The following is a 21,024-nucleotide window of genomic DNA, read 5'->3' as shown; positions in this document are numbered from 1 at the left end:
TACACGACCTCACACCCTCCCTTGTACTTGTCTCAATGTGACTCCCAACATGTTTGTACTCTTCAAAGTCCCAGGGGGAATAAAACAGCTTTGCACTAGCTGAATGACTTGCTTTCAACTTCTGTATCATGGATTCCATTCAAATTCACTGTCCTTTCTCTACCTGGGGAGGAGGTGCAGGCTTGCCATTAAGAGCCATCTGAATAGGGGCAGCCTGGCCTGCAGGAGGCAAAGGGGCAGTCTTCAGCTTCTTTGTACTAGTTTTGGACGGATGTTCTTCCTCCTCTTCATCAGAATCCTGAAGACCGTACTTAGAAAAGTGGGATACCTAGGGGAAGAACCCAACAAAATAATTTTTAATACTGTTCTATTCAAAAGCTTGCATTGTAAATTTTACAGCATTTTATTAAATATAAAAACAAAAAGAAGTAAAAAAGAGATATCATACTTTCTTGTTTTTCTAAGATCTAAATGTTTGGTACATTAGTATAGTTGCTCATGTAATTAAAGATGATATAATCTGTATTAAATTGCCATTTTAAATGCAATTACATATATTCCAAAAGAACTGTTAACTAGTTGTTCTCTAACTACATAAGGGTCTTTAGTAAGATAAATAATCCAAATGGCCTAGAAGAGGAAAGAACCACTGGGTCAAACTACCACAGCGAGGAAGATATCAAAAGCAATTACAAAGGGAAATGCAGATAAAAACCACAATGAGATACCACCTAACCCCTGTCAGAATGGCAAAGATTAAGAATATAAAAAGTGATAAGTGTTGGCGGGGATGTGGTGAAAAGGGAACCCTCCTACACTGTTGGTGGGAATGTAAACTAGTTCAACCACTGTGGAGAACAATATGGAGGTTCCTCAAAGATCTACAAATAGAACTACCATTTGATCCAGCAATCCCACTTCTGGGTATTTACCCAAAAGACAGGAGAACGCTCAGTCAGAAAAGTGCTTGCACATCCATGTTTATTGCAGCATTATTCACAATTGCCAAGACATGGAATCAACCTAAATGTCCACAAACTGATGAATGGATTGGAAAAGTGTGGTATATATACTCTATGGAATACTACTCAGCCATAAAAAATAACAAGACCCTGGCATTTGATAGAAAATGGTCAGATATGGAGGATCTATTGCTGAGTGAAGCAAGCCAGGCTATGAAAGAAAGATATTGTATGTATCCACTCAATATATACCGACTATCCGCACTCTATAATAGAGAGCAAAAATTCGGAGGACATAAAAACAGTGAAGGTACTTAATGAGAATAGGACAGTGTGGAATGGGGTAAGTGAAGAGAAGAGGATAGAGAAAGATAGCAAGTGAACAATAGAGAGACAGGACATTAGTGAGAAACAGGGGTTATCAACTGTTGATGATGACATGTATAGTATTCTCAACTGGATTGGGCTGAGAAGTATTTCATGATGGGCAAAGTATTTTTACAAGCAAAACGAGAAATAGCAATTGACTGTTTTATAAAAATAATTAGAATAATAAAAATAATGATTGGGGAAAACAGAAAAGATATGGAATGTTGAAGTGGGGAGATTAATGTCTCTGTACTGACTGACATGCATGGCATTCCCTTTTGAAAAAACAATGTAATACACTGTAAAGTTATATGTAATCCAATGTAATATAAAGAAGATTATGATGATAAAAAAAAAAAAAAAAAGGATAAAAAAAAGGAAAAAAAAAAGAAAAAAAAAAAAAAAAAAAGCAATTACATAGGAAAAGCTGATCTACTAGAAAACAAAGAGTTTTTGCCTGCTGAATTAATTTACTTAGATCTATTATGATGACACACAGAGAAATCATGCCTTAGAAGTGTATCTAAATATTTGTAGAAAGGAATACAGGATTTAAATCATGCCCTATAAAGTTTATAATAGCTAACTTTGCTCAGTTTTAGGGTGTGTAATAGGGAAGAAATCATGCTTATCTCTACATGTGTTTCATAATATATAAAAGAAAAAGAATTTAACAGACAATTTCTTCACAACATTTTGGGACTTCGACTGCAGTTAATTTACTATACCTTAAACACCCAAGAACCAGTTTCAGGCCGGTACTCTTTGAACTGAGCTCCCTGTTTCCTTGAAACTGCTTCCAACCTCCCCTCATAGTTGATATCAGCAAGTCGATCTGGGCTCTTAATTAAACAACGAGATGTCTTATCTGTTGGCCAAACTCCATCCAATGTAACTTCAGCCTTCCTGTAACGAATAACAGAGAAAAATATAAATGTCTCATATTTAAGACAAGAAAGTCAATGAGCACCTACATAGCAAAGAAAAGCAGCTATGTCACTTTGTCAGTTATTTCATAAACTTGAGTCTTGCCTCTCAAGGTAGGTTAAGTTTAAAAGTAAGGAGTAACCCCCACATTAGCTAACTCAGTATGTGGTTCTAAGGTTACAGTGCATTTATTTCAAACTAATATGGTGTATCAGTTACTATCTAATTTAGTAACATTTAAGCTATGAATTCTTGACCAAAAGTTATTTAGATCATGGCCCTATGGTAAGACCCAAATTCTTTTTTTATTTGTTTAGAAATATTTTTGCTATAAGGTGCACGAGCTCGTTGACGAGACAGAGAGAGAATGAAAATGACAGTGTTGAGTGTTGCAACAGTGCAATACTCCCTGGGGGGATGGCCATGCTGCAATCCCTTCTGCTTCATTCTCCTCTCAGGATTTTGGATATGCACACACTCACACCTGGCATGAGTTTCAAGGTGCCAGGTCTGGGACTACATGGGAATCCAGTGCTTTAACCACTATGCCACTTTATAGTCCCAAGACCCAAATCTTTTTTTTTTTTTTTAAGAATTATTTTCTTTAATTTTATTCATCATCATCATTATTTTAACATGACCAGAGAGAAACAGAGAGAGAGAAGGTAAGTGAGAAAGCAAGCCCACCAGGTCAGGGACTCGAACCACAGCTGGCTACATGGGAGTCCAGTGACTTAACCATCACACCACTGGCTGGTCCCTCCAAGACCCAGATCTTAATGTAGGCCTTAAAATACTATTGTACCTAACAATGGCAGTTCTATATAATAGATGCTAAGGTTTATTACTATACCAAATGCTTGTATAATGATGTGCCAGGAATACCACAGTACTGACCCTTAAATAACACATGTGAAGATGACTACAACTGCAATAGTGCAACACTATCAGAGTCCAAGTGCTGTGTCCTATTCATTTTGTAGGCCTTGCACCTAGTATAGTGCAATTTAATTTTTTTAAACTTAACATTTAATGTACTGTGATGAAGAAACAATACCATGAACTTTATCATCTTAACTACTTCTGTATTTCTACATGTACATTTCAGTCATATTAAGTTGAAAACCAACCTCTAGAACTTTTGCAACTTGCAAAACTCAAAACATCTTGCCTATTAGATAACTTCCCTGGGACCAGCAGATGGCATTATGGTTACAGTGCTAGACTCCCAAGTAGTCAACTGCAATCTGAATCCTAGACATGTTGGCTTAAAACTCACACTGGGCACATGTGCATATGTGCCCAAAATCCCAAGTAGAGAATGGAGAAGGGATTGTAACATGGTCATCTCTCCTGAGGGCTAACTTCTTGCTTTATCTCTCTCTGGCAAGCGCACACACCCTATAGCAAAAAAAATACTCTCTTAAAAAAGAAAGAAAGAAAAATTCCTAATTCCTCTTCCCTCCTGCCCCTAGCAACCATCACTCTACTTGTTTCTATTAATTCTTAGTTGTTTTCTTTTTAGTTTGCCATAGGGCTCATGTGCTCAGAGAAAGACAAAGACAGAGAAGGAAACTGAGAAAGCACCCCCATGGGGGATAGTCATACTGCAATCCCTTCTTCTCCACTTCTCTCTCTTTTCAGGATTTTAGGCACACATGTGTGCCTGGTATGTTTTTGAAGCTGCAGGTCCAACACTCAAACAGCATAGTGGCCATGTGGGATACAACCTCCTTAATTACCATACCACATGCAGATTCAAATTTCTTTCTTTCTTTCATGGGAAGGGTGTCAGAGAGGGAATATGAAAAAGGGGAATACTGGGGGTGGGGGGATAGACAGCACCCTCAACAGGGTGTGGATGCTGCAGTTCATCCCCAACCCCTTGGCTAGGTGTGGATCACGAACAAGTGGATCATGAGTTCAGAAAATTGAGAGAGGCCTCTACACCTTAACCAAGAGCCTTCTCATTGGGACTGTCTCATAGAGCATCATGTTCTACTACTATACCAGTGTTCAGTCCTGTTTCCATGGATTTGATTTATCCAGATACCTAATAGAATCATACAGTATTCATCTTTTTGTCACTACATTATCTCAGTTTGTCCTTAAGGTTGATCCATGTGAACAGCACAGTGTTAGGATTTCCTTCCCCTTTAAGGTTTAAGAATATTCTTTAATTCAACTGCTTTTTTTCTTAGGAAGACAGGGTCTTACTATGTCACAATCCTTCTGCCTCTGACTCTGAAGTAGCTAGGACTACAGGTATGTACCACTGTACCCAGCTTTTTAATGTGGGCTCACAAATCAAACACGGGCAGCTATCACAGTTGGGCCAAGGCTAACTCTATGATATGTATATATATCACATTTTGTTTATCCATTTACCTATGATTGAACACTTGGGTTGCTTTCACTCCTTGGCTATTAGAAACAGTATCACTAAGCTCATGGGTGTGCAAACATTTCTTGGAGATCATGCTTCTAACTCTTTTGGATAGATAACAGAAGTAGAATTGCTGAATCACACAGTACTTCTATTTTTAATTTTAGGACAAACCACGAGACTGTTTCCCATAGTGAATAAATCATTTCACATTCCCATTAAGAGCGCAAAAAGGCTGCAGTTTTTCCATATACTTGCCAACATTTATTAATTTATTTCTTTGATAATAATCATCCTAATGGGTCGTTTTACATTCCCAGTAACAGTGCAAAAAGGTTGCAATTTTCCCATATACTTGCCCACTTTTGTTAATTTATTTCTTTGATAATAATCATCCTAATGGGTGAGATATCTATTGTGACTTTCACTTGCATCCTCCCAAAGATCAGTGACATATATATATATATATTAATCATCTTTGCATACTTGCTAGCAATTTCTGTGTCACCTTTGGAGAAATGTCTAGTCAAGTCCCTTGCCCATTTTTAAATTTGTTTACTAGTTTTTATTGTTGAATTGTAGAAATTCTTTTAAAAATAAATATTTATTATTTTTAATTTGCCGCAGGGCACATGTGCGCACGAGAGAGAGAGAGAGAGAGAGAGAGAGAGAGAGAGAATGCATGCACAAGCACACAAGCCGCCAGGTCTGGGACTCAAACCATAGCTGGTCATGTGGGAGTCCAGTGCGTTAACCATAAAGCCACCTCCTGGCCCAGAGTTGTAGAAATTCTTTATTCTGGATATTAGTCCTTTATCAAATATGTGATTTCTAAGTACTTTCTCCCATACTTTTAAGTTACTTCTTTTTTGTTTTTTAATGTTTTTGCCAAAGGGTGTGTGTACTCGCTGGAGAGATACAAAGAGGGAAAATGAGAAACCATTCCCAGTGGCAATATTCACTCCGCAATCCCTTCTCCCCCACCCTCCTCTTAGGATTTTGGGCACACACGCACACATGCCTGGCATGGTTCACCAGGTCTGAGACTTGAATGGTGGTCTCACCATATGGGAGTTCAGTATCTTAACCACCAGGCTATCTGCTAGGGCTTCGTTAGGTTACTTTTTCATTCCTAACTGTATCTTTTGCCTTATGGAGGCTTTGCATGTGATATGCTCCCATCTATTTTTGCTTTAATCACTTATTGGTGTTGGTGTTACAGTCAACAAATCATTGTCAATTCCAAGGTCATGAAGCTCACCCCCTATGTCTTCTACAAAAGTTTCATAGTTTTAAGTATCTGATTCATTTTCAGTTAATTTTTGTATAAGATGTAAGGTAAGGTTCCAACTACATTCTTTTGCATGCATATTTTCTTTTTTAAAGAATTATTTAATTTAGGGGACCAGCAGATGGAGTAACGGTTACATCACTGGACTCCCATATAGTCACTCGCAGTTTGAGTCCCCTACCTGGCAGCTTCAAACTGATGTAGGGTGCGTGTGTGTGTGCTCAGATTCTTGAGAGGAAAATGAAAAAGGGACTGTGGTATGGCCGTCCTCCATAGGGAGTGATTTCTAGCTTTTTTCTCTTTGGCAAGCTCATGTGTACTACAGCAAATATATCCCTTAAAAAAAATTGGGGCCAGCAGGTGGCATGGTGGTTAAAGGCGCTGGATTCCCATATGGCCAACTTTGGTTCAAACTGCGGATCTGGCAGTTTGATTTCTCACTTTCCCTTTCTGTCTCTATCTGGTTCAATTTAATAATTATAATAACAAATGGAATTTAAATAAATAATTCTTGAGGGACCAGCAGTTGGCATAATGGCTTTGTCGTTGGACTCCTATGTAGTTGACCGCAATTCGAGAACTGGACCCAGTGGCTTAAATTCACACTGGGCACATGTGTGTGCGCCCAAAATTCTGAAAGGAGAATGAAAGAGAAGGGATTGTGGTGTGGCCATCCCCATGAGTGGTTTCTCGTTTTCTGTCTCTATGTCTGTCTGGTGGGTGCACACATCCTATAGCAGTGTAGAATCTACAAAGAATTAAAGGGCTGGCAGGTGACATGGTGGCTATGGACTCCCACATGGCCGACCACGGTTCTAATCTCAGACCTCGAAAGCAACTTGCTTTCTCACTTTCCCTCTCGCTCACTCTGTCCCTCTCTGATCAAATTTAAACAAAGTTAAATTTGAAAAAAAAAATTATTATTTAAATTGGGTCCAGCAAATGGTGTTAGCAGTTAATGTTGCTGGATTCTCACATGGCTGACTGTGGTTCAAGTCCTGGACCTGGTGCCTTGAAAATAATGACAGATGCATGAGCATGCATGCCCAAGATTCTAGTAGGAGAACAGAGAAGGGATTGTGGTGTGGCCATCCCCACTGGGGAATGATTTCTCACTTTCATTCTTACAGTGTCTGTCTGTCTGTCTCTCTACCACAGTGCTTGTACCCTAAGGCAAAACCTCTTAAAAAAAAAAAAAGGATTTATTATTTTTTAAATTTGCTATGACACGTGCACTCACAAGAGAGACAGACAGACAGAGAGAGAGAAAAAATAGAAAACAAGCTGCCAGGTCCAGGTCTCAAACCACAGTTGGCTATGTGGGAGTCTAGCATCATAACCACCATGCCCACTTATTGGCTCCACATGTGTATTTTCAATTTTCCCAAAACAATCTGTTGAGAAGATCGTCTTCTCCCTGATTTACTGATGTATATATTCTTGTTGAAATCATTTGACCACACTTTTAATAGTATTTCTTAGCTCTTCATTCTATTCTGCTGGTGTATGTTTATCTTTATGTCATTACCACACTATTCTGATTATTATAGTCTTATAATATGTTTTGAAATTGTTAAGTGTTGAGACAAACTGTTCTCTTTCAGGATTTTTTTAACTTCTTGGGGTTTCTTAACATTCCATAGGAGTTTTAGAATGGATTTTTCTAATTCTAATTATTGTAGTTTTATATTCAGTTTTAAAATTATTAAGTGTTAAGACTTCCAAACTGTTCTCTTTCAAGATATATATATTTTTTTTTTACTACTAAGGGTTCCTTGAGATTCCATATAAGTTTTATGATAGATTTTTCTATTTCTATCAAAAATGTCACTGGCATGTTGATAAAAATTAAATTTGTAAATCACTGTGGGTAGTATTAAGAGTTTAACAATATTGTCTTCCAATTCATAAACATGGGAGGGCTTTCCATTTACCTGTATCTTCTTTAAGTTCTTATAGGAATCTTCTGTAGTTTTCCAGTATATAAGTTATTTACTCTCTTTAATTATGTTTACTTCTATGTATATTCTTTTTTTTTTTGAGAGGTTTTCGCTATAGGGCGCGTGTGTTCGCCAGACAGAGAGAGACAGAGACAGAAAGTGAGAAATCACCCCCCAGAGGGGATGGTCATGCCGCAATCCCTTTTCCTCCATTCTCCTCTCGGGATCTTGGGCACGAACGCACATGCGCCCGGCGTGAGTTTTAAGCCACTGGGTTCGGGACACGAACCGCGGTCGACTATGTGGGAGTCCAGTGCCCCAGCCATTACGCTAACTGCTGGTTCCCTATGTATATTCTTTTGGATGCTACTGTAAATTGAACTGTTTTCAGATTTTTCACTGTTAGTATATGAAAACATAACTGATTTTTTCATGTGGATTTTACACCCTGTTAACTGCTAAATTTATTTATGAGAACTAACAGTTGTTTTGTGGAATATTTAGCGTTTTCTACATATAAGATCATGTCATTAGAGAACATAGATAATTGGCCTTAATCCTTTCAAAATTATGCCTTTCATTTTTTTGTTGTTGTTGTTCCTAACCACTCTTAGACTCACAGTTTTATGTTTAAGAAAAGTGGTAAAAATGGGACTCCTCCTTATCCTGTCTTAAAGGAAAACCCTTCAGTATTTTCCATTTGAAGTAGATTTTTTAAAAAGTTTATTTATTTCTCCCATGAAATAGAGAGAGAGAGAGAGAGAGAGAGAGAGAGCGCCAGCCTAAGGGAGAGTCTACTCTAAGTCTTGGCTGGTCTGAATCACAGGCATAAGCACCCAGGATGCTTAGGGATGTCTTGGGATGGGAACCCAGGATCTTTCCCATGTGGCTCTAGTTGTATTTCCAAAGTATATCCACTTGTCTGCTATCATTTAAACATTTACATGAAATCAGAGAAATAATTCTACTTTACAATAAGTCAGAAAAGCAAGTAGAAGCATGTACATAATATGAACCTACTTAGGTTTACAGAAAACAAAGACCCCTGAGATTTAGCTGATTATTTTCTATATACAAATAAAATCATACCTATTTAGCCCTTCGCCCACAGGTGGTTTCTTGCTATCATCTAAGTAGACGATCACTTCTTTCCTTCGAATATGCACAATATCATCCAAATTTAGATTTGTCAAATTCACATCTCCTTCAAAATAGATTGAACCATAACCTATAAACAGGAACAAACAGTTTCAATTTATCATGTACGAAAGTAAACACCTACTTTACACCTACAGTGATTAAACAATCAGAGAAGCAAGCAGCTTTAAATAATGATCAAAATTTTAAATCAACCAGAAATTCCTAATGGGGGTTATTTCCTATATAGGGTAAGAATGAGGACATAGGGAATGATGTCAATTATATTCACCTTTACGACCAATGGTGAAGTCAGAGACAATGCATTCTCCTTTTTCATTGGTAAATTTAGCAAGTTCTTCCATAGATGGGATAGTATAGTAACCAACCTTAGTGAGAATAATGCCTATGGCCAAAACAAAAAAAACAGAAAGTATTAATTAACTGTAATTAGACTTCGGTAGAAGAATTCTCAATATACTGTTTACATAGTTTGAGTTCAAATCTGCACAACTTAAAAAACATGTAGAATGAGAGTATGTACCTATTTCCCCCAAATCTCAACAAGATGAAAATATCAAGAAGGGACTGCAGCATCACTATGCTCCACTGGGAGGGAGGATGATTTCTCTCCCCTTCCATTCTCTCTAGCAAATGCACACGCCCTAAAGCAAGTAAGACCAAAAAAAAAAAAAAAATCCTACAAAATAAGTATTTCCAAAAATTACCTAAAATAATCAGTAACTAAATTATTATATACAGGAAGAAAGACTTTTCTAAACTAGTTTTCTGCTAAACATTATTCCTAGGAGAAACCACTTAAAAGAAAAAAAAAAAAGCTTCAGTATCAAGTTTCAGAAACATATACATTATAGCATTATTATAGACTCTGAAAATTTGTAATATATATTAAGTCTTTTTGTCTCTGCTTAATCTTGTGTTGCCTAGACTTAATTTACCAAAAAGCCCTTTTTTCAAAGGATATCCATTAACACCCCAAATTATGAAAAGCACTCTGTAGAATATACTCTAGGAAGGGACCATTAGGTGGCATAGTGGTTAAGGCTCTGGACATTCACACATGGTCGATCGTGGTTTGTGTCTCAGACATGGTAGCTTGTTTTCTTGCTTTCTCCTTGCTTTCTCACTTTCCCTTTCTCTCTCTCTCTCTGGTCAAATTGAAATAAATGAATGAATAAATAATTTTAAAAAAATATATACTCTAGGAAAAGCTTCATTAATCCACTTTTAAAAAGTTTTACAGGCTGGAGCCAGCAGTTGGTGTGGTGGTTAAGGGTGCTGGACTCCCACATGGCCAACTGTTGTTCAAGTTTTGGACCTGACAGCTTCCTTTTTCACTTTCTATCTCTCTCTTTCTCTCACTCTGTCCCTCTCTGGTCAAGTTAAAATAAAAAATAAATAAATAATTCTTTTAAAAAAAATAGTTTTACAGGCAGATAAACTAGAACCCAGGGTGGAAATAACCTGCTTTGTGTCACACTGTAATTAAGTGGTAAGAGTAGAAAATAAAATCCAAACCCTAAGCCCGATTTTCTTTTCTTCTTTTTTTTTTCTTTAAAACCTGTCTTTCATAAACTTCTAGTACCTTTCAAATTTACATCCCTACACACACAGAGCTAAAATCAAGATGAAAATCCTACACAAGAAAGTATCACATACCAAAGGAAACTTAAACGCCTGCTATGTGTATTACTAAAACTTGGTAACTTTCAGGATACCTAAGTGATATCTGATGACTAAAGAGAAAGAAGACTAAAGTGGAGATGGGTTTTACAACACATCTGAACCAACTGTGGATGACTAGACACCCCATAACCAAAAAAGCTGAAAGAAATAAAAGAGTGGTGAGATTATTAGCATGCTTATTCTAATCTAATCACTCCTTATCCCATTTATGCCTATCATGCTAAGTTGCTCTCTCAGAGAAAATTATTTAAGGCTAACATTAAGTCGAACTCTATCTCCCATTAAGGTCCACTCCTTTATTGGCAAGACTGAAAAAAGCTCCTTGTGTGGCAGCAACAAGGTCAATGACAAAAATATAAACAATAAAAAACGTACTGACAGGTATTTGAAAAGAAGATGTAATGATAATAAATTCATGTGCAAATACACAAATCTACATACTTGGAATGCACAGACACAAATACAGACACTTGATACTCTTACTGTGAAGATGAAAATTTGTTCAATACTTCCTTATGGCACTAAGTGACCATATATATATATATATATGACATGGAGGATAGGCAGCTTTCTGACTTGGATTCCATCATGACAGTCACAATCAGTGACGGCTACTGAAAGAGCCAAGAGTACTGAGTGGGGACAGTGCTGTGAGGCCCTTCCAGAGTACCACAATAGCATGTGTACCAGTATCACATTATTGGATTGTGAAAAGTATGGATTTGAGTGAAGAGGGTTTTTCTTTTTTTTTTCTGGAGAGGTTTTTACTATAGAGCATGTGCGCTTGCCAGAAAGACAGAGAGAGACAGACAGAAAGCAAGAAATCACCCTGCAGGGTGGATGACCACGCCACGATTCCTTCTCCTCCGGTCTCCTCTTGGGATCTTGGGCATGCACGCACACATGCCTGGTGTAAGTTTTTCAGCCACCAGGTCTGGGACTTGAACCACAATCGACTACATGGGAGTCCAGTGACAGCCAATATGCCATCTGCTGGTCCCATGAAGAGAGTTTTTCTGATTGAGATGACAGTTCTCCTTAGAAACGCAAGTCACAGAAACGTTTTTAACCCCTCTCCTCAACTATAGCCTTTTCAAACTGGCCAGAGTAGTTACAAACCACCTGTACCTAGATAAAAGAAGGTCAACAACATTTGGGGGTGTTGTGCCTACAGGAAGAGAATCAAGATGCAGTGTTCACTGACCCCGGTATCTTGGGATTGGAGGGCACTATTGACAAAAGCAGGTAATCTGAGACCTACAATTGTCTGCCTGCTAAGAAACTCAAAAGGGAATCTCAAAAGCATTCAAGGGAATTAGACAAGGGGCTAGATGAATATATGTATGAATAAAAAATGGGATCAAAGGGAGAGGAAAATGGGAAATAAGATCTCAAACAGAAACTACTAGTCAACAACAGACTATGAAACAGACTAGAAATAAATTGTAAAGGCTGATAATGAGATAACAAAGGAGGATTCAAAAGAGAAAGTGGCTGAAATAGTTTCTTTCCAGTTACACGAAAATAAAAATGCTGCTAGAAGAGAACACAAATGTTGGGGGGAAAAAGGTGAAACAAGCTATTGAATGTCTAAATTTTGGGGACAGGAGATGGTAAGGAGGTTAAGGCAGCTGGATTCCACATGGCCAATGCATGCTTTGAGTCCCAGACTGGGTGGCTTGAAAATCAAGCTGGGCACCACGTGCACGTATACCCAAAGCCCTGAGAAGAGAACAGGTAAGAAATGTACCATGGACATTCCTCCTGAGGGGAAGTGATCTCTCTTTTCTCTTCCTCTCTCTTCCTCCCTCTTCCTCCCTTCCCAAGCACACCCATCCTATAGCAAAACTAGAAAAAAAAGTCTTGGGACCAGCAGATGGTGTAATAGTTACATCATGGGACTCCCATGTAGTCAACTGTGGTTCGAGTGCTAGACTCAGTGACTTAAAACTCACACCGGGTATGTGTACATGTGTGCCTAAAATCCCGAGAGGAGAATAGAGAAGGGACAACAGTGTGGCCATCCCCATTCGGGGGTGGGGTAGGGTGATTTTTCGCTTTCTCTGTCTCTGTCTCTCCAGTTGAGTATACATGCCTTATAGCAAAAATCTCTCATAAAAACAAATCTAAATTTTTATAAGGATGATACATCATGAAAAATTTTTGCAAATGACACAAATGAGGACCATGCATCTCTTGATGAGTCACAGGAAGGAGATGGGAACACCAAGGTGGATACAGAGGGAGCCACTGAGGTTGATCATTTTCACAATTTGGACATCTTTTAAATATGTTTTAGAGATTTCAAGGAATAACCTTTTCTAAAATAACATTATAATTAACAATTTTTACTTAGATTGTGACATTTTACTTTGCACCGATAAACATGAGGATCTGGAGAAAGAGAATATGACATATTTATAGAATGGAATACTATGCAACAATAAAATCCTTAACTGTTAATACATGAATCAAGGTTAAGATCTCATAAAAATTTTACTGAGTCAAAAGGGCCTATATAGGAACCAAAAAGTGGCGTGGTGGTTAAGGTGCTGGACTCCCCCATGGCTGATTTCAGTTTCAGCCCTGGAACTGGAATCCTGAAAAATCACACTGGAGGCATATGCATGTGTGCCCAAAACCCCAAGAGGAGAATGGAGAACGGACTGTGGCATGGCCATCCCCTCTGGGAGTTGATTTCTCACTTTCCTTCTCTCTGTCCCTGTTTCTCTCCAGCAAGAACACAAGCTCTGTGGCAAAAAACTTAAAAAAAAAAAAAAGAAAAGAAAAACAAAACCAAAACCAAAAACAAAATCAAAAGGACCTATGTAGCATGAGTCATATAAATAGAGGTTAAAAAAAGGCAAAAGTAACCTCTGTGGCAGAAACCATATTAGTAGTTAAGTTATAGGAATAAGTATACAAGGGAAATTTCCAGGGTGAAAAGTTCCTTCCTATTTTGATTGAGGTAGTACTGGATATCCAAGTATGTATGTGTGCTAAAATTTATTGAAATGAACACCCGAGAACAATATATGCTTCATTAATTACAAATTTTACCTCCATAAAACATTAAACATTTTTTAAAAAGATAGTAAAAACATTATCCAAAACCCAATGAGATGTCAACATAGAAAAAAAGTAAAATATCAAGACATCTCAATCTTGTAGTTTACACTACTTAGTTAACTAATTCATTAACTAAGTAATGTAAACTTAGGGAATAAAGCACAGAACTGAGATGATGATAACCTCAGCAACAGCTACCACTGAATGACTATACATGTCAGGTATTATGGTCCATACATTGAATCTAACTCGAATCTTGATAATCTTATTCTATAGGAAATAATGATCACTCATTTTAATTAAAAAGCTAATAAACAATCTACCTGAGTTTATAAAGCTATGGGAAGTATCAAGATAATTTCTTTGGCTATAGAATTTGAGCTCTTTAAACTATACTAAAATAATTAAATACATCAAGATTAAATACCTAAAGTTCCCAAAAAGGATATGAATTAGGATTCAACCACAGCAAAGAAAAAGTATTAAAATAGTAACTTCTATAAAATATACATAAAAAATGGAAAAGTTCAGATAACAGACTTCTGCTATTGTGAAAATCTATGACAAACAAGTCAAGTCAAAGAACAGTAAGAGATTAAGTATGGAGCCAGCAGGTGGCGTGGTGGCTAAGGAGCTAGACCCACATGGCTGACCACAGTTCAAGATCTAGGCCCACAGACTGAAAATCACTATGAGCTAGTGTGGATATGAGTGACTAAAATCCCAGGAAGAGAATGGAGAAGGGACTGTGGTGTAGCCATTTCCTATGAGGGTTGATCTCTCACTTTCCCTCTCACTGTCTCTAGCAAACACATGCATCCTATGGCAAAAACCTAAAAGGAAAAAAATATTAAATTAACTATGTGTCAATCTGAATCTGACCTGCTGGATGCATATGATAAGTGTTATTTTCCATTTCTTCTCGGTCATCCTGTAGTGAGTCATCATGGAAAGAAGTTTCTTCACTGCTTCCTTCCAGTCCATTTCGCAAAGCAGCACGCATGTTTAATGCAACAATGGTATCATCCACACTATTGCTGCTGTTGTGCTTATTTCCAGCACTCTCTGGAGTTTGAGGAATGGGTTTAGCAATAGGATTAGTATAAAAACGTGACACAAGAGAGTCATCATCTCCATCCTGCTGATGGTTCTCATCTACAGGTTTGCTCAGGAAACTGAATCTGAAAAAGAAAAAAAAACAAAAATTATCTTACTCCTCTTGTAGTAATAACAATGATAAGATTCTTATTGAGTCTTTACTAAATGCCTGATACTGTTCTGGTTAATTGTGTACATTAAAATTTCACTTAATACTTATAGTATATTGTGGGAGTGAGCAGGTGGCGCTGGTCATCCCCCAGGGGAATGGCCATACTGCAATCCCTTCTTCTCTACTCTCCTTTTAGGATTTTGGGCATGCATGCACATTTAACAGTATGATTTTCAAGCCACTGGGTCTAGGACTCAACTGAACAGCTAGTCATGTGGGATCCAGGTTAACCTTCGTGCCACCTGTTTGTTCCAGAGTTGGGATTTAAACACAGGAAACCTGACTCTACATTCCATGTCTTTAATGGCTTTATACTAATAAACAAATGGATCTAAAGATCTATGTTTTTGTTTTGCTTTATTAATAATATGCTCTATTAATAATATGCATAGACAAGTGAGTAGTGGATAATCTCAAGCTAACAAACGGAACAAATGTTTAATATTCTAATTGGCAAGGTATTGAGAAACACCAGCCGCATGTATAAGCATGCTCAAAATGCCAAAAGAAAGGAGAGATGGAAAAGAAGGGATTGCAATGTGACCATTCTCCATAGGAGGTGCTTTTTCACTTTCCTTCCCTCACTCTCTGTCTCTTCCAAGTGAATACGTGATTTCTGGTAAAATTAAAAGGATTTTTTATTTTCTAATGAGAAAGTAACAGGAACACAAAGATGTATATGTAAGTATTTTTTTAATAGGGCATTATTCTAAGCAGAGGAACAATACTAAGGAATCTAAATTAACTAATAGAGAAATGGCTAAATTACCTTATATTCACATAATGAGTACACAATCATTAAAAAAGAAAAGGCAGATGTATTCATAAAGCTATGAAGGCATTTTTAATAAAAAACAAACGCAGAAGTTAGAGAATATCATTCTTTACCATGTAATCTGTAGTATAATTTTTACAATATATATCGATATATGTGTGTCTAGAGACAGCTGGCGGCATGGTGGTTAAGGTGGCTGGCTTTTGCATGGCGGACTGTGCAGTTCGAATCTTGGACCCAGTGGCTTGAGAAGTACATGGGGTACACATGCATGTGTGTTCCCAAAATCCAGAGAGGAGAACGGAGAAGGGAGAATGAAGAAGAGATTGTAGTGTGACCGTTTCCCCTGGGAGAGGTGTTCTCATTTTCTCTTTCTCTCTCTAATAGAAAATTTAATAAAATAATATATGTGTGTATGTGTGTGTGTGTGTGTGTGTGTGTGTGTGTGTGTGTGTGTGGCAGAATATACAACAAACTATTAGGTTGTCAGGAAGGTCATGACGTTTTCTGTTTTCTAAGCAGAAGTGCATCACGACTTCCTCAATGACCTAATACTTTCACTTCCCCCTTTGTGTATGCTATAGTGAATTTTTTCTTTGGTTCAATGCTTACGTACTATTTTAATAATCATTACAAAACTGTCCCTCATTTTAAGGTGGTAAGAGTTATCAAAGTCTTGCTAACCCTGTCCAAATCAAAAGCATACACAGATGCCCAAAACATTCTACAGAACTGAATCAGAACTTCCATTATTTTAAAATATAAAGTACTCAAAAAATTGTATTAATTTTCTAGGTGATCATAGCTATAAAACCTCTGTAAAACATTCACCAAACTTTATTATCATAAAATTCTAAGCTCAGTTAGAATCACTCAGAAATGAGGATAAGGCTCTCTACCAGAAGAACTCAAAAGAGAACTCAACATACCTCTCTCCATTTTCTGGATATTCAGAAGGCGAAGCTAGATCTTCTGAATCACGATTAACAGGAGAAAAGAGATTGCTATTGTTAAGGTTCTTCAAAACCAACTTCTTAATGCTCTTCCTATAAGGAGAAACCAAAAAGAAAGAGAAAAAAAGAACTGTTATATCGCAGACATTATCTTAAAGCCAGAATCTAAATGGGCACTACTGTGTAAGTTTATAAACTCATCCTGAAAATGTCAAAGCACAACATAATGCCTCAAATATACAAGGGCAAGTCAGAAAGACCATGGAAAATGTAAGTACATAAAATTTAGCTATGGTAACAAAAACAAACAAACAACAACAAAAAATAAATAAATAAAAATGACCCCCCTAAAACCTATACATAGGTTTTTCATACTATGCATTTTTCATACTTTTTAAAAATGCCATAGCATATACACACGCACATGAGAAAAAGAGATAGAACCCCCCACACACACACACACACCAGGGCCCAGTAATGCCACAATCCTTTTCCTTCTAATTATTCATCCCATCAGGATCCTGGCCACCTGCGCATGTGCCCAGCATGTTTTTAAAGTCAGCAGGGCCAGGAATGGAACTACAGTTGGCCATATGAGATTTAAACTTTCTCTACCAGGTACCACAACATCATGTGACTAGCCCCCGTGACTTTTCTGAAGACCCCTTGTATTACACGCTGGTATTTGGAAGAATAAAGCAAATAAGCATATTCAAATCAAAGTTGGAAATATCCAAGAAAAATATTCTCCTCCTCAGGACCAGCAGATGGCACAATGGTTGCATCACTGGGCTCCCAGGCAGTCAAACATAGTTTTAAGTCCTGGACCCAGCAACTTAAAAGTCACGCCAGGCACGTATGTTTGTATGTGTGCCCAAGATCCTGAGAGGAGAATGGAGAAGGCATTGCAGCATGACCACCTACCATGGGGGGTGATTTTTCACTTTCTGTCTCTATTTCTCTTGCCAGTAAGCACACGTACCCTATAGCAAAAATCTCTTTCAAAAAAAAAACAAACTCCTCCTCTCAACCACTTAAAAATGTCACACACTTATTTAACTTATTACACTATGTGTATATTTCAATTATTTCTATAAAGCTTTTTCTCTCTTTAAATATTTTATTCTCTCTCCTTATTTGGCAGTCATTATTATTTCATATTAATGTTTCTTCCACAAAACTTATCATGTCTTAAATAAAACTAGTACATAGGGATTTATTGAACAAAAAACATTTCTGAAAAATGTATGACAAAATAATGGAGTAAAAAACTATGATATCTAATATGGAAATGCTCACCTAAGAAGTTCAAGTTTCTATATAGCAGGTCTATTTATGGCAAGAACCCCTTATAGTGTACAAACATCTGTAGAAGAGATCTTAATCAAGCTCCACTTAAAAACCAACTATATGAATTTAAAAGAGTTCATGTATGCTCTAAATGATAGCCAGTTGGCTGGCCTCACATATTTGTATATTTCTAGTCTCAATAAATAACATGCTAAGTTATGTGCTATCAAATATAGTATTTATTCCAAACTTAAATATGGTAATTATATATTCCTTAATATAATGATATATTTAAATATCACATAAGATAATGAAATAGCACTTGACAACAAGAAATCGTCATTTTTAAGTAAACTAAACTGAGACTTGCCCTTGCATTAACAGTGGATGAAGTAGTAAAGACTTCCTCCTGGGAAAGACAACTACAAAAGCTTCAGCAGCTTACAGATATCAAGTCAATAAGACATTTCAAAGAAAAAAACTGAATCCGCAATATGGGAGAATACTGTTACACGGGTTATCCTAGAGTTAGACTTTCTCCTGGGGACACTTCTGAATCAAAGAGAAGGTTAGGAAACTGAAGCCACACTTGACAGTCTTGAGGGATTAGGGAGCTAGAGACTGGAGTCCAGGACTCATCAATAGGGAGGAAGGGAGCTCTAGAGAATGCCACTCTTGTGACATAAAAAGCATGCTACGCGTTGAAAGAAAACTAATAGTGAAAAGCAATCATAAATTCAGTTTTAAAGCCTTATTTTATTTAAAAATAAAAAATCTTCTCTGAAGGTCAGTATCATGAATCCTGAACTCTAGTTATGGCCACAAAATTTTCTCTCAAAAAAAAGGGGGGGGGCAGCAGTTAGCCTAATGGCGATGTCGCTGGACTCCCATGCAGTCGACTGAGGTTTGAGTCTCGACCCGGTGGCTTAAACTCACGCTGGGCATGTGTGCATGTGTGCCCAAGATCCTGAGAAAAGAATGGAAGAGAAGGGATTGCGGGATGGCCATCCCCTTCCAGAGGGTGATTTCTCGCTTTCTATCCCTCTGTCTTTCTGGCAAGCGCACGCACGCACCCTATAGCAAAAACCTCTCCAAAAAAAAAAAATTTGAGGGGACTAGCAGGTAACGTGGTGGTTAAGGTGCTGAACATGCCCACGTGTTCAAGAGTGATGCAAGTCCTGGATCTGGTGGCTTGCAGTCCCATTTTCCCTCCCCTCCCTCTCTCTGCCTCTCTCTGATCAAATTAAAATAAATGAATGACTAAATAAAATTGAATAAATAATTCTTAAAAAATAAATTCAATTGGAGCCAGCAGGTGTTGTGGTGGTTAGGGGGCACTGGACCACTACATGGTCAACTGTAGTTCGAGTTCTGTATATGGCAGCTTGTTTTCTCACTCCCCTCCACCATTCTGTCCCTCTCTGGTCAAATTAAAATAAATAAATAAAGTTAAATTTAAAAAATTCTTAAAAAAAGAAAAACTGAATTAACATAAAACTGATACCAGTCCTAGATACATATTGAAAACAGGGATTGAGATACTTGTATCCCATTGTTCACAGAACAATTATTCAAAATTATTAAAAGTTAAAAAACCCTCAAGTGTCCAGGATCAGCAGATGGTATAATAGTTATGTCGCTGGACTCTCATAGTTGACTATAGTTCGAGTCCTGGACCTAGTTGCTTTGAACTCATGCCGGGTGTGTGTCTATGTGCGCCCGAGTGTTGCCATTACCACCTCTGACCCGGAAGACTTTCTGTCTCTCTGCCTCTCTCAAACCTCCAAGTGTCCATCAACAGATGAATGGAAACAAAGTGTGGCATATAAATATACACATACAAGAGAATATGATTCAGCCTTAAAAAGGAATGACATTCTTGGGGTCGCAGGTGGGATAGTAGTTAAGACAATAGATTCCCATGTGGCCAACCATGTATCAAGCCTCAGCCTTGGCAGCTTGCTTTCTCTCTCTCTCTCTAGTCAAATTGAATAATAATAATAATTAATAAAATTAAACAAGTAAATTTGTATTTATTTATTTTTTAATTTTAAAAATTATTTTATTATTATTTTTTTTGGAGAGGTTTTTGTCATAGGGTACGTGCGTTCACCAGACAGACAGTGAGAGACAGAGAGACAGAAAGCGAGAAATCACCCCCTGGGGGGATGGCCATGCCATAATCTCTTCTCCTTCATTCTCCTTTCGGGATTTTGGGCACGCACGTATACATGCCCGGCATGAGTTTAAGCCACTGAGTCCGGGACTCCAACCATGGTCAACTACATGGAAGTCCAGTGACATGGCCATTACGCTATCTGCTGGTCCCATAAATAAGTAAATTTTTTGAAAAAGAATGAAGTTCTGATGAAAGATACAATGTGGATAATCACTGACAACATGCTAAAATGAAATAGTCCAGGCATGAAAAATATAATTCTCTTTATATGAAGAATCTAGAATAAGTCAATTCATACAGGCAGAAACTAATAGAGTATGAGAAACAGAATTATTGCTTAATGGGTATAGAGTTTCTGATTGGGGTGATGAAAGTTCTGAAAAGAGTGTAAATGCAATTAATGCCAGTGAATAATACACTTTAAAATAGATAAAATGGTAAATTTTATGTTATGCCTGTTTAACACAATGAAAATTTTAAATTAAAAAAAAAAAAAACTAGATAAAATACGACTTTAAAAACACTTGTGTAGACTTAAACATTAAAACGGACAAATTTAGAAAAACTGTAGATATATTCATATTTTTCTGTGATATTTGTAAGTAAGGAAATAAGTAGCTAAATATCCAAAAAATCAGTATGTATATAAAAGATATAAATGATAAGCAAATTAGCCCAGTTCAAGAGCTCTGTACCCAATAACTATAGACTATACTTTTTTTTTAAGAATTATTTTATTTAACTTTATTTATTTATTTTAATTTGACCA

General features: G+C 37.2%; 1 protein-coding gene and 1 pseudogene across 8 annotated transcripts in view; one reads left to right on the top strand and one right to left on the bottom strand.

The window, feature by feature from the left end:
* The window catches only part of NUP98 (nucleoporin 98 and 96 precursor), a 128,805-nt gene that overhangs the window by 42,202 nt on the left and 65,579 nt on the right, over positions 1 to 21,024 (bottom strand). For all 8 annotated transcript variants that reach the window (XM_014590408.2, XM_014590416.2, XM_014590414.2 and 5 more), the window contains 6 exons: positions 16,763 to 16,879; positions 14,671 to 14,969; positions 9,305 to 9,418; positions 8,965 to 9,103; positions 2,060 to 2,237; positions 164 to 328 (listed from right to left, as the gene is read on the bottom strand). In XM_014590408.2, the coding sequence (XP_014445894.1) occupies positions 164 to 328; positions 2,060 to 2,237; positions 8,965 to 9,103; positions 9,305 to 9,418; positions 14,671 to 14,969; positions 16,763 to 16,879 (1,012 nt within the window). The remainder of the gene's footprint in view (positions 1 to 163; positions 329 to 2,059; positions 2,238 to 8,964; positions 9,104 to 9,304; positions 9,419 to 14,670; positions 14,970 to 16,762; positions 16,880 to 21,024) is intronic.
* LOC102499384 (phosphorylated adapter RNA export protein-like) lies at positions 10,797 to 12,305 on the top strand (annotated as a pseudogene).

This window comes from Tupaia chinensis, unplaced genomic scaffold (assembly GCF_000334495.1).
Source record: "Tupaia chinensis unplaced genomic scaffold, TupChi_1.0 Scaffold000047_1, whole genome shotgun sequence".
Lineage (NCBI taxonomy): Eukaryota > Metazoa > Chordata > Mammalia > Scandentia > Tupaiidae > Tupaia > Tupaia belangeri.
This window is presented reverse-complemented; position numbering and strand designations above follow the sequence as displayed.